General features: G+C 42.4%; 2 protein-coding genes across 2 annotated transcripts; one reads left to right on the top strand and one right to left on the bottom strand.

Moving 5' to 3' along the window:
• Nucleotides 1-1,121: 1,121 nt before the first annotated feature.
• ctr9 (CTR9 homolog, Paf1/RNA polymerase II complex component) lies at nucleotides 1,122-7,793 on the top strand. The gene is made up of 23 exons (XM_029144328.3): nucleotides 1,122-1,280; nucleotides 1,652-1,750; nucleotides 1,912-2,151; nucleotides 2,236-2,353; nucleotides 2,434-2,523; nucleotides 2,854-3,110; nucleotides 3,195-3,302; nucleotides 3,409-3,645; nucleotides 3,730-3,948; nucleotides 4,152-4,335; nucleotides 4,422-4,510; nucleotides 4,590-4,775; nucleotides 4,972-5,059; nucleotides 5,144-5,292; nucleotides 5,379-5,495; nucleotides 5,587-5,732; nucleotides 5,833-5,904; nucleotides 6,016-6,151; nucleotides 6,233-6,385; nucleotides 6,477-6,631; nucleotides 6,706-6,802; nucleotides 6,902-7,014; nucleotides 7,097-7,793. The coding sequence occupies exons 1-23, from the start codon at nucleotides 1,236-1,238 to the stop codon at nucleotides 7,491-7,493; spliced, it is 3,495 nt and encodes a 1,164-aa protein (XP_029000161.1). The 5' UTR covers nucleotides 1,122-1,235; the 3' UTR covers nucleotides 7,494-7,793.
• A 98-nt stretch (nucleotides 7,794-7,891) lies between these two features.
• Nucleotides 7,892-13,764, bottom strand: eif4g2a (eukaryotic translation initiation factor 4, gamma 2a). Its single transcript, XM_029144329.1, has 19 exons — nucleotides 13,658-13,764; nucleotides 12,929-13,054; nucleotides 12,699-12,801; nucleotides 12,471-12,602; nucleotides 12,330-12,396; nucleotides 12,101-12,252; nucleotides 11,870-11,980; nucleotides 11,610-11,792; nucleotides 11,381-11,519; nucleotides 11,121-11,284; nucleotides 10,923-11,030; nucleotides 10,723-10,830; nucleotides 10,542-10,643; nucleotides 10,244-10,459; nucleotides 9,886-10,144; nucleotides 9,594-9,798; nucleotides 9,294-9,502; nucleotides 9,067-9,188; nucleotides 7,892-8,969 (listed from the first exon to the last, which is right to left on the bottom strand). The coding sequence occupies exons 6-19, from the start codon at nucleotides 12,182-12,184 to the stop codon at nucleotides 8,904-8,906; spliced, it is 2,076 nt and encodes a 691-aa protein (XP_029000162.1). The 5' UTR covers nucleotides 12,185-12,252; nucleotides 12,330-12,396; nucleotides 12,471-12,602; nucleotides 12,699-12,801; nucleotides 12,929-13,054; nucleotides 13,658-13,764; the 3' UTR covers nucleotides 7,892-8,903.
• Between the last annotated feature and the right edge of the window lie 292 nt (nucleotides 13,765-14,056).

The raw sequence follows: 14,056 nt of genomic DNA, 5'->3' as shown, positions 1-14,056 counted from the left end.
AAAAACAGGAGTTAATGGTTCATATGCTTATGCAAACCGCTGTTGATGAAGATGCCACAAGGTCGGTTACCTGAGTTGGAGGAATCACATGCCTCATACATGAAGTCAAGGAGTTCGTGTTCAGAGAATCCACTGGTGCCTTTATTGTCCTCAGACACAGTCCTTGTTCGACAGCTGGATGACTCCCACACTTCCAATATACAGAGGTTAACACATGTTCATAACACAAGTTATGTATTATGTAATTGGTAAATGCTTTGATGAAAGATAAGTGCAACTCTTACCATCATTGCTGTCAGACATGATCCCAGGAGGCACTTTCCTTATTAAACATCAAATGCACCTTCACTTTACTTCATAAACAATATTAAATGCTTTCAAGAAACTGAACAATATACCTGTAGTGAGATCAAACCTGTATTAAAATAAGTAGTGTTAATTATTATTATAATTATTGTGCACAATGTGATTATAATCTTTAAACATGTTTTAAAACAAACAAAGCACAACAACAAGCTTACTTTTCAGTCCTGCGCAGTTCTTCTAAAAACGATTAAATTTGGAACCTATTTGTCAGTAATATTGAATATTCCTGTTCCTCTGGTTTACCGTGAGCACGAGAAGTCTTCAAGTCGCTCTTATGTTTGTTTTAATGACTTCACATCAAAACCAGCTGACATCCTCCAGCCCCCATCTCCCCACCCCTGCTCCCACATCACTGCTGCCAACCAGAATGCAGCCTGGCACAGGTCTGTGACGACGATGCAGTTTAATGGATGTCACTTGAAATTCACTGGTTAACCAAATTACATGTTTGTGTGCTCAAGAAATGTAGGGAGTAAATGCAATTTCATTAATTTCATTTATTCATTTATTGCATACAAGAAGAACAAGAACATTTACCTAAATACTATTATAAGGCATTTTTCCTTAACTCTAGTACTATCTAGTAGTATAAATTACTACATGTAATTGATAATTATATATACTAGATCATTTACTACTACTGTTGTCATGATTTTACTTACAATAAACATCTGAATACAGAGAAACCGTAATTCCCTGGGAGGAACACACTTTGGTTGGGAAATAATCAGTCCGGACATAATCTGTGTTGCACCGTACGGATGTTTGTTTCCTGTCGGAAGCGTAAAGTTGTTGCCAACAGAAAACGAGCAGGAGATTTTGCAGTCTTTACATAAATCTCACCTGTGGTGGATTTACCTTAAGCTAAGATGTCTCGGGGCTCCATCGAGATCCCTTTACGGGACACAGATGAGGTAAACGTCGTTCAATATACAAAGCGATGCATTGGACAAGCCGAACCTAAACAAGCTGTTCTATTAGCTGTTGATGCTAACTCGAGCTAACATTGGCTAAAGCGTAGTTAATTCAGAGTAGCCAGTTGACGTTGGAGTTGTTGTAAACAAAACATAGACTTTAATAATGTTAAACATAAATGTTCTGCAGAAATATGGGCTCAGATGGAAGTCAACAGGTCGCTTACTGCGATGTGTTCAGTCATTGTTGCCTTCACTTTAAGTAAAACAGAGAAACTGATGCTGCTGTGTTCGTTGACAAAGCGCTATGTCCCGATAGCCATTCATTCACATATTGTTTCATTGAGATTTAAATAAATTGCACCTTGCAGGTTATTGAGCTCGACTTTGATCAGCTGCCAGAAGGAGATGAAGTGATCAGCATCCTGAAGCAGGAACACACACAGCTGCACATATGGATTGCTTTGGCGGTGAGTTACCACAGACCGTTCTTTAAGTCCCTATTATTGTGAGCAGTGTAGACTTTTTAAATCTGAACACTATTCAGATATGAAACTTTTGTTAATTCAGAGCATTGCTAGGATTACTCAGTAACTGTGGTTGTAACACTTTGATCTCTTCTCTGTTCCAGTTGGAGTACTACAAACAGGGCAAGACTGAGGATTTTGTGAAGCTTTTAGAGGCAGCTCGTATCGATGGAAACCTTGACTACAGGGATCATGAGAAGGACCAGATGACCTGCTTGGACACCTTGGCAGCTTATTATGTCCAACAGGCTCGTAAAGAGAAAAACAAAGATGCCAAGAAAGAGCTCATCACACAGGCCACGCTGCTCTATACTATGGCTGACAAAATCATCATGTATGATCAGGTAATGAACTGTGAGAGCAGGTGAAACTGCTTCTATGGCTGCAGTGTTTTGAAAGTAACTATAACATGATCTTATCTCAAACAGAACCACTTGTTGGGAAGAGCTTGTTTTTGCCTGCTGGAGGGAGACAAGATGGACCAGGCAGATGCTCAGTTCCACTTTGTTCTCAATCAGTCCACCAATAACATTCCTGCATTGCTTGGTGAGTTTAACACAAAGTAAACCACATTTGATCCTAACTACTGAAAAAGTTTGAACTGATCACTTCATTTATTTGAACAGGTAAGGCTTGCATCTCCTTCAATAAAAAGGATTACAGAGGCGCACTGGCATACTACAAAAAGGCTCTTCGTACAAACCCTGGCTGCCCAGGTAAACAGGCTGCATGCATTATCTCAGCCACACTATCCCTGTACTCCAGCTACTACTACTGCTGCTTGTACTAGTGTTGAGTAAATACCAATTTAAATGTAAGAATATCTAGATCAAGGGAAACCATTCTTCAAAATGTCAGCCCACCACATAACATACCTGGATATTAAATATTAGTAGTATACGCAATGGTTGCAGGTAACTACTATTAATACTATATGTTACAAAATGTTAAAAATGACCTGTAAGTGTCCTCGGAGCACAAATTCAGTATGAATTTATTATTTAAATAATTCTTCTGTCCTGCATCTTGTACTTGTCTCTAATCAGCTGAAGTGAGGCTCGGCATGGGCCACTGTTTTGTAAAGCTCAACAAACTGGAGAAAGCTCGTTTGGCTTTTGGTCGAGCTTTGGAGCTTAATTCAAAGTGTGTGGGAGCCCTCGTTGGTTTAGCGGTTCTAGAGCTCAACAACAAAGAGGCAGATTCTATCAAGAACGGAGTGCAGCTCTTGTCTCGGGCCTACACCATCGACCCAAGTAACCCCATGGTGCTCAACCACCTCGCCAACCACTTTTTCTTCAAAAAGGTAATTGCTCTTCTGATGTCCATTTGAAATGCCGTAGACATTGTAGACCTCATTTATTCCTGGGTGTTTTCTATTCACATTCAGGACTACAGCAAAGTGCAGCATCTGGCCCTCCATGCTTTCCACAACACAGAAGTTGAGGCCATGCAAGCTGAGAGCTGCTACCAGTTAGCTCGCTCATTTCACGTGCAGGTACAAACCAAAGCGTCTCTGTCCCAGTTTACTGACTATTTAACGTGTTATCTGCTAATGTAAAGTGTGTTATCTCTCTGTCTTGTGTGCTTCTGCATTTCATTAGGAGGACTATGACCAAGCTTTTCAGTATTACTACCAGGCCACTCAGTTTGCCTCGTCCACCTTTGTATTGCCTTTCTTTGGCCTGGGGCAGATGTACGTATATCGAAGAGACAAGGAAAATGCAGCTCAGTGTTTTGAAAAGGTTTTAAAGGCCTATCCTAATAACTATGAAACCATGAAAATCTTGGGATCTCTCTACGCAACATCCGACGATCAGGAAAAGAGAGACATTGCCAAAGTGCGTATCCCGTGCTCTACATAAAATGTGCCCTATTTATGTTAATTAATGGCCATTAAAGAGATAACCATCCTGTGTTTGTAGGGTCATTTAAAGAAAGTTACTGAGCAGTATCCAGATGATGTGGAAGCGTGGATCGAGCTGGCTCAGATCCTGGAGCAGACAGACATCCAGGGAGCGCTCTCTGCCTACGGCACAGCTACCCGCATCCTGCAGGAGAAGGTACAGGCTGATGTTCCTCCTGAGATCCTCAACAACCTGGGAGCTCTTCACTTCAGGCTGGGCAACCTGGGAGAGGCAAAGGTAGCAACAACATACAATAGATTAATGCTACTATAGCAACTCACTAATGTCACACAAAGCATGTGGAATGTTAATTAGACGCAGCACAATAACATGTTTTCCTCTCTGAGATATTTGAGGATCATGAAGAGTGCAGTGCGCTGTAAATGTAGCACAAGCATCAGTGCTATTTCAAGGTTGGGACCATGTGTTCTCTCTTACAGAAATATTTTCTAGCATCTTTGGAGCGGGCCAAAGCTGAGGGAGAGCATGACGAGCATTACTACAATGCCATTTCTGTCACCACCTCCTACAACCTGGCCCGTCTCTATGAGGCAATGTGTGAATTCCACGAAGCTGAGAAGCTCTACAAAAATATTCTCAGAGAGCATCCAAACTATGTGGACTGTAAGTATGCAGCATAACACAATAAACCCTGCATGGCCACGAAGAAAAAGGTTTGCTCTCCATCATTTACATTTCCTTATCTAAAGGTTATTTGCGTCTCGGAGCGATGGCTCGTGACAAAGGAAACTTCTATGAAGCTTCAGACTGGTTTAAAGAAGCCCTGCAGATTAATCAGGTAATTTATTACCTGTTATATACTAAATGCCATAATCTCTTTATTGTTCACTGATGTTTGTTTGGCTTGTTTGAGACAGGATCACCCAGACGCCTGGTCCCTGATAGGAAATCTTCACTTGGCCAAACAGGAGTGGGGACCGGGTCAAAAGAAGTTTGAACGTATCCTGAAGCAGCCGTCCACACAGAACGACACTTACTCCATGTTGGCTCTGGGTAACGTGTGGCTGCAGACCCTGCACCAGCCCACCAGAGACCGGGAAAAGGTTTAGACAGCTGCTTTTTCTCCTTAGCAAATGAAACAACATACATTTATAAGACAGTACAGTTGAGAACATGGAGCAGCTTTGGACCTCACTTACTTGTTGTTGCTTGTTTTTTTTAAAACTGAATAGAAGGGTTTTACATATATTTTCTGGTCAAGTGTATGATGCTAAGTTGTGTGTGGTTTTCTCCACTCAGGAAAAAAGACACCAGGATCGAGCGCTGGCGATATATAAACAAGTCCTGCGAAATGATTCCAGGAACCTATACGCTGCTAATGGCATCGGTCTGTTGAGTCTCATGTGTTGATGGGTGTATATATGTTTTACGTGCTCTTTTGTACATTGTGTTAAAAACCACCTTCGTCCAGGTGCCGTCCTCGCCCATAAGGGCTACTTCAGAGAGGCCCGTGACGTGTTTGCACAGGTGAGAGAGGCCACAGCCGACATCAGCGACGTCTGGTTAAACCTGGCTCATATCTATGTGGAACAGAAGCAGTACATCAGTGCTGTGCAGATGGTACGTGTCCCCATGTGACCACACTCTTGACAGTTTGGGCCTTTTGCCATGTGCTGGTCTGTTCATTTGTGTGATCTGATTCACAGTATGAAAACTGCCTGAAGAAATTTTACAAATATCAGAACACCGAGGTGCTGCTGTACCTTGCAAGGGCGCTGTTTAAATGTGGGAAACTTCTAGAGTGCAAGCAGATGCTACTAAAGGTAACATGAAAAAGGAGGTGTGGGCTTTTTATTCTTAAATCTGATTTAAGGCTGCAAGGTTGTCTTTGTGTGTGTGTGTGTTTCCAACAAGGCCCGTCATGTAGCTCCCAGTGACACCGTTCTGATGTTTAACGTGGCCCTGGTGCTTCAGAGACTGGCCACTCTAGTGCTGAAAGATGAGAAGAGCAACTTGAAGGCCGTGCTCAGCGCTGTTAAAGAGCTTGAACTGGCTCACAGGTAGCCACATCAAACCTGATTTATGCCTCCTCTTCTACCCATAACTATCTGTGCTCTGACCAGTTCTTCCCTCTCGCCCCTCACCTCCTCCTTTTTATAGGTACTTCAGCTACCTCAGCAAGGCTGGAGACAAGATGAGGTTTGACCTCGCTCTAGCTGCGTCTGAGGCCAGGTCAGAATTTATTTCCTATTTTTATTGTTAACACAAATCATTTTCTGTATTTTTATCTGTGTTTATGTCACTACTTTAAGTGGGCTATTGTCTTTTGTTGTGGGATTACAGGCAGTGCTCTGACCTGTTGAGTCAGGCTCAGTACCACGTAGCCAGAGCCAGAAAGCAGGATGAGGAGGAGAAGGAGCTCCGGGCCAAACAAGAACAGGAGAGGGACCTGCTGCGCCAGCAGTTGCTGAAAGAACAGGTACTGAATTGTTTTCGTTGACAGCCCATGACGTCTAATTTGTATTATATTTTGAGCTACAAATATGGGTTGGCTTGTTAGGAGGAAAAACGAAACAGAGAGGCAGAGGAACAGAAGAAGCTCCTGGAGCAGAGAGCTTTGTTTGTGGAGAAGACCAAGAACCTGCTCACCTTCGCAGAGGGATCCAAGGACGTGGGCAAAGAAAAGAAGAAAGGAGGCAGTGGGGGTGGACGTGTGAGTGTCAGCACTGATCATGAACTTCTAACCAGACACTAAGTCAGAGCTACACGAGTGTAAATAACACACGTACGCTTTTATCTCTTAGCGCAAGAAAGGAGGCGACATGGACGAGTTTGTCAATGACGACTCTGATGAGGACCTGCCCTTAAAGAAAAAGAAGAAGAAGCGAAAGGGTGGCAGCGACAGTGAGCAGCAGGAGGAGGATGAGGATGGGGAGAAGAAGAAGAAGAAAAGGAGGAGGTGAGTTTGTTGCGGCTGGTTTTGTTTCATCTTTAAAACAATGGATTCTATTCAAATAACATTGCGTGTTTCAGACTTGCTAAAGGTGAAGGAGATGACAGCGATGACGAGACAGAAGCATCACAACCCAAGAAGCAGCGTAAACCTAAAGAACGCAAGAGGATTGAAAAGGTCCTTCTTACGTCTTTTTCTGTCTACTGCTCTTGTCTTGGTATTTTGTGGTTTCGTTTTTAGAAATATCTTGACATCAGAACGTCTTTCTTATTTCAGCACCAGCCTGAGCGCATGCCTCCTTCTCTCAAAGGAAAGATCAAGTCTAAGGCCATCATCTCCTCATCTGAGTCCTCTTCAGACGAGGACGGACTAAAAATAGCTGAAGACAGGTAAATGCATATATTAATACCATAGAAACACAACAAGCAATTCATCTACAGAACCTTGATTATTGCGTTTACCTCCATACAGACACCAAAGAGACAGTGGATCAGGATCTGAGGAGGAGGGTGGACACAGGAAGCGGATTGTATCTGACAGTGACTCGGATGGAGGTAGAAACCGCTCTGGCAGTGAAGCAGGGAGCCCCCGGCACTCTGCAGGCTGCGAGGATGACGACTCTGCAAGTGACCGTCCCGTTAAGAAGAGGAGAGTGCAGAGGCAGTCCGACTCAGAGCAGTCAGACAACGAGAGCAAGAGGAGTCGGTCTGGGTCAGAAGACGAGTCCCGGCCGGGATCGCCTGTCGCAGCGTCGGACCGAGGTTCAGGAAGAGGCTCTGAAGCAAGCTCAGACAACGAGGGCTCCCCACGCCGCTCTGACAACGGCTCTGAGCCTGAAGGGTCCAACAATGACGACGACAGTGATTAAATTTCAGATCCTGCTCACAGACTATTCACATGTATTACTGAGAAACATCAATTTATTTTTTTAAAGCAAGGATTTCAGTTCATATGGTTTGTGGAAATAGATTAGTATAGTGTTGTTTCTTTGGCTCAGCATCATGGTGTATTTTGAGTCTTAATGGAAATGTAATGTCATAGATGCTGTGCTTTAACATTAAATGTATGAAGTGAGAGGTGCCAACACCTATTGTTTTGCTGATGGAGACGCTGATCCAAATATGGAAACAGTACCAAAATTTTAAATAAAAACATTGTCCAACCGACACCAGTGACTAATTTATTTTCTGTGGAAACAATCTTGTTTGAGATCTTTACTTTTGTTATCAAAAATGCTGGAAGTACAATTAAGACAAACTGTAGTCATTCAGCTTTCACTCTTCAGATTTTATTAGTCACAACCAATTATTTATCTGCCAGGACATGGAGTCTAACACAGTCACACTGCAGGACAGCTGCTAAAGGCATTAAATGATTCAGATCAAGTTTTAAATGAAATGGACTTAACTTTATTCAACATTTGCGCTGTAGTTTCCAACTTTATGTTTAGCACAAAATTACAGTGACAAAGAATGAAGCGTGCACATACAGTACATTCTTTAATGGAGATTAAAAAAAAACATTAAAAAGGTTGACAAACACTGCAAATGGACTTAATGTTTGTTTACATGGTGGTAAGCAACTAGAGCATAGGAAATGAAGCTTTGGCTGTCTCAGTGTTAAAAATGGAGACATTCAAGTATAGTCCAAGATGCATTAGAGGTATATCCATGTCAACTGATAAATTAAAAAGGCCACAGATTAATTCCTAACAGCACAAATGTTTCATACATAAAAGCTCTTTAGACTAAGTGTGGGTGAAACCGTGCAAATAAAACAGGCCATTGTTACGGATATTAAACCCACCAACGTACAGGTGACAACTGCAACTTAGGACCGTTAAATCAAGAGATTATATTTTACTATTGCAACGACTCATGATGTTGAGCAAAGTGCACGTAAAACTGATTAACCAATACAGATTAAAAAGAGAGAAATGTCTGACAGGTCAGGCTTCTCTTTGTAAACAGTTTAAATAGGAATGGCAGCACTTTGAGTCTCCCAGCAGATGTAAAGTTAATACAATGAGTCAGGTGTTAGTGCTGGTACAGTTCCTGCCAAATACTGCCTACTGTTAAACAGTGTTGAAATGTATAAAAACATCTGCTGTAGGACCTCATCAGAAAAAAGCACAAGTACAGTGAGGTGGAGGAGATGCTGGCTTCAAACATTGTGGACAAACTGTAACAGTGGTGAGAAAGCAGTAAGAGAAGAGAAAGGAGTTAAATTGTAAATATAAATTCATTGCATTCTGATAACATGGCTTTGAGCGTTTTCCTCAGTACTCTTCATCCTCAGACTCTTCTTCCTCTGCTGTTTCAAGCCAGGTGAGCCACTGATTCACCTGTAACGTAAACAGCATTAGGTGAAGTCATTCTCAACCTGCAGCTCTGGTGCACATGCTTGGCAGACAAGCAGGTGGTCAGTGATGGATAAATTACCTGAAATAATGCTTTTCCCTTTCCTGGATACTCTTGGGTGACGTCTTCCTTCCATGAAAGGAAGGCTTCTTCTTCAATTATCTCCATGTCATAGAAGTTCACAAAGTAGCGCAATAACATCCCTGGAAAAGATGAACAAAACTTACACACCTGTAAGCTCAGGGGAAAGTTAACTAACCTCCCGATTAAATAAAACATTTTAGCTGCCACGCTACATGCTAATGTACCTTTTGGGAAGGCCTTGGTATTGCAGTGGACCTGCAGAGCATACAGTGCACCGACTTGCAGTTCGATGTGATCATGTAGGAACTTCTGCATTACAGGTTTGAAAGACAGAAGCAGCTGCTTCTCCTCATCCAGCTGTTCCTTAGTGGGAGCAGAAAGCTGCTCCTCATCATCGTGAGGGTTGGTTTCATAAGAGATGTACTGCAGGAAACTGGCAGGAAAAACAAAACACAATAATGTAAAACACCGCATAGACACATTCCAAGACTCTGCCAACAAAAACATTGAGCCATTTGCTGTACCTGGTCATAAGGATGTTGACAAAACCTTTGTCGGTGTGGAGTTTAGGAGAGATGTTGTCCTTGATCCACTTGTAGATGGACTGTGGTGAAGGGTCAACTTTGATCTGCTTCAGCAACTCTTTCTCCAGTTTCATCAATGGGAACAAAAAGCTGAGGCCTTTGCCCTCCAGAATCTCCAGCATCCGATCTTTGTTCTGGTCAATTTCTATAGAATTTGGAAAAACAAAATCTGAGTTTTAGAAAACCGAGGAGCTACATTTGTTATAGAAGTGGTCAGAATGTGTTGACATACCAGGTAGCATCTTCTGCATGTTGACTTTGCTCTGTTGAAATAGGTCAGACAGCCACTCGCGGTCCCTCAGTTTCACCAGCTGCTGCATGCAGAGGAGGAAAAGTGGGAAATGTGCACCGTTCTCCAGCTGATGGGCCAAATCAGCAATGCTGATCAAATCCGCAACGATGGCTCGAGCTGCAAACTGTGCCAGGTACGACTTCACCAGTGGAACTTCCTCCTCAATCTTGGGACACTGATCTAGAACACTCAGGAAAGCCTGTTTTAAAAAGCCAAGTGGTACAAGGTGAGTTAGTGTGTGGTCAAATACAGATTACAGCTCCACAGCAGTTTTTTTTTTTTACACTTTAAGACTGACCTGCATCAGGTTTTCACCAGTAACTAGACCTTCTGTGCAGAGTGCATGAATCAGGGTGCTCACACTTTCCTTGTCGTCATCCGAACGATCAAGGGAATATACCACAATCCTGTTTAGCATCTCAGACTGGAAGTGCTTGGGAGCCTTAAACTCCCTCACGGCATCCACTGAATCACTGATATTCTTGCTGTTCAGGTAGTCTGCCACAAGTGTCTCCTGAGAAGAAATCAACAATTACACAATGCTTTGGCACAGTCAGCATACAAGGACCATAAAGTGTGAATAATGAAGAGCTTACAGTCATTTTGCGCAACTCTTCTTTTGTAGGAGGAGCCTTATTAGACTTTACAGGTTTTTCCTGAATCGGAGGAGGGTTCGCCTTCAGGCCAAGCTGTGGAGCCTAAACAAAGAAAGCCAAATTAGTCAGTGTGTCTTGGAATCTTTGAGCACAATCGGTTTAATGGGTATATGATAATTACCTGACCCAGTGAACCTTGCGCACTCTGAGGAATCATTGTGATTTGTGGCTGCAGCTTTGGCACTTGTTTTTTATTCATCGTAAATGACTGAGCTGGCCTCAGACTGATCTAGAGACACACAACAGCCGGGGTTTAGTCGCACTATTCAAACAGTCTATTTGTTACATTTAAGATTTGCCCATAAATATAAACATTTGTACCTCATCAGCGTTGACTTTACCCTTCTTGCTGAACCGTGGAGCCATGTCCTTAGACTGCATCTGCCCTGAGTGATTCTGTTTATGGTTGAAAACTGGTGAACTCTGCCCCTTTAAAAAAAACAAATTAATAGATTGAGTGCATAGGTCATGGCTGTGGATATTCTCTATGCTGCCAAAACCAAATCCCTTACTATGTACCTGGTTTGGTTTCAAGAAAGGCTTGTTTCCTCCATCAAACTGAGGCTGGTGTGAATTGTTCCCGTTTCCAATGTGGCCATTGAAAAGTGGGTTTGCACGGTGACGCCCCATGGTCGGGGAATAGTGATCTTGAATGACTCCTGGACCTGTACCAATGCCACTTCCTACCAAACACAAAACAACAAACATTAAAACCCCCAAACACCATAACGAGTCACTAGGATCTCTTCATTCCAAGAGGGGAAACAGCTGCAACATACCAGGCATTTGTCCAAACATGTCAGCCAGCCCACCAAGAGTTTCCCGGTCATACTTGACCTTTGTTGGCAGGTAAGAGTTCTCCATGAAGAAGTCATTCCTCATTCCATCAGATGGGGGTGGAATAAAAACACCCAGATCCTAGAGAAGTGATTTAGAAAAATTAGAAAAAAAAAAAAAAAAAGGCTACTGGCTAATGTTAGTTCACAATATTTGGACCGACAGACCAACCTTTACTGCATCCCGACGAACTTGGCTGATGGTCTTGGGTCCGTTGTCGACATAAGCTTTGCGAGGTACCCAGTTGTTGTCTCGCAGCTCCACCGTGTTCTGCAGCAGGAAACGAATCCTTGCAGGCAGCTCCGTGTTGTTGGTTAAGCATCGCATGCGGCTAAAGTACTGATCCATCAGAGACTGAAGGAAGAATTTATTTGTTAAATGCAGCAGAGGGACTCTGTGATAAGAGATTCAGTTGTGTTTCAAACACTGACCTTAGCTTTGTCGTGATCAATTTTAGGTCCCACCGTTTTCATTATCTCACAGAGGCATTCCAAATCTTCACCCATATCCTTAAGTTGGACTCTCTTCTTTTTCTCCAAAAGCTTAAGTGAAAAAAGTTTATTCAAATTACAATTTGCTACGTTTATATAGTTTACATCGTAATACATTTACAGAAGATGCACAATTTATTTTTCGCCACCGTGCAGAGGAACAGAACTTACTGTTTTAACACACTTGTGAAGAATGGATTCGTGGATGAGGTTGAGTTTGCCAAGTTCCCCAATGAATTTAATGTTGCCCAACATTTTGATCTTTGCAATAGCACGCTGCTCCTCTTCCTCAGAGGTGAGAGGGCCATCATGTTTGTCAAAGACTAGGAGAAGGAAAGTTAAATATGCAGCAATAATGAATGACACCGACTAAACCTACTGAACAAACGTTTTTACTTACGTTCAACATTTCTGGCACGGTTTTCAAACTCATCTTGAAGCTTAGAAATCAGAAGCCGTCTGAAGGTCTATAAACAAAAGCTTAAATTATTACAATCTTGTAAAGTAGTACAATGTGTACAGTTGAAAAGTAGAAACTTACAGTATTCTGCTTTTGCACTGCTTGATTTTCTGTTGATGGGTCTTCAAAGTTTGGTGCATCTTCTGCCAAGCGGAGACATAGTTGAGAGTATAACTGGCTATATTTGGGCTCCTCAAGGGCTTTGTCAACAATCTAAAAAGGGGAAAGAAAGAAGAGGGAAATAAATGTTGCGTCTACTTCAGCAGGTTAGGGAATAACAGACATGTACAGTTAAAAAGCAGTACTCACCAACAAGATGATTCCTTTTAAGACAAGTTTTGAATCTACACCCACATTGAGGAGCTCCAGGCATAGTTTGTCAAACTTCTCAGGAGTCAGCTTATTTAATATGCTAACAAACAGGAGAAAGAACCACACTATCAAACATATTCACGCAAAAGACTGAAAGGACTACAAACATCCATCTTCAACAGATTTTGATTATAGTTAATACGTCCAGTTACGGTTCGCCAACATACCCTCTCACTTTTCTGAAGATTGCATCATTTTGTCCTTTCTCGCCGGAGGAGTTGGCATCTCGTCTAGTGCTTCGAGAAGGTATCCATCTCTGAGCGCTAGAACCTGGGGCTTTCCCCAGGGACTCGCTGTAATGGACAAAACGGCTATTGTTACAATGCAGGAATCTTTGAAAGCTTCTGTCAGATGGTAAATAGTGAACCATGGTGGCAGTTACCCTTAGAAAAGCAACACCAACATCCGTTCTGTTTCATAACCAGCCTGATGTCATCTACATTTGTTATGAACAAGGGGTACAAATCTTTGCTAATCTAAGTATAAGATTTCTCATTTAAAAAAAAAAAACCCTGAAAGCCAAACTAATCATCAATACAGAAATGATAAAATTGTTCTCCAAACATCTACACATAGTCACATTAGTTAAGATGTGTAATCACATTGCTCACACTGTTGTGGTAAGAGCATTTATCTCCAGCGAAGCGCAACGCTATTAGTGACCAGGTGTTTCATGTTAAAGAAAAATCTGATTACATTATAATACATATTTAAAAAAAAAAATCACCTGTTGCCGACAGTCTTGGGATAGTGCTGCGATGCACCCCCACCTCCTCCCCCTACGCTGTGATACAAAAAGGAGAAGGGTTCAACTATAACCGTGAGCCTAATCTTTACCCGAGAAGTCTAATGTTTTGGCCCGTGACTAGCAAATGCCACAATGTGACGTCCAATACCTGAAACGAGAAGGACCCCCTGGTGCAACGACACTCTCCACTTTGGCGGCTTGACAAAGAAAGTCTGAAAAGAATAAAGTTCTGGTAGAAGGGCGGGAGAACACGACCTGGAAGGAGAGAAAAGTGCATTAGCTCACACCTGACTGCAGTAAAACACCATACCAATACAGATCACATGCAGGATGTACATGAAGGAACAAGTAGGACGCATCACGAGCTAGAATACGCTGGCGTCTGTACCCGCTGACATCAGAAAAAATGCTAGATCATTAAAGACAACCAGGAAATGGAGCTGAAAACACCTATTTTGACACGCACGTCTGGGATTAAGACGCGCCCAACTTGACAGAACATGGCGGAGACCAGTTTAATGTCCCTAAATCACATTAAGTTGTTCAC

This window comes from Betta splendens, chromosome 3 (assembly GCF_900634795.4).
Source record: "Betta splendens chromosome 3, fBetSpl5.4, whole genome shotgun sequence".
In the NCBI taxonomy this organism is placed as follows: domain Eukaryota; kingdom Metazoa; phylum Chordata; class Actinopteri; order Anabantiformes; family Osphronemidae; genus Betta; species Betta splendens.
This window is presented reverse-complemented; position numbering and strand designations above follow the sequence as displayed.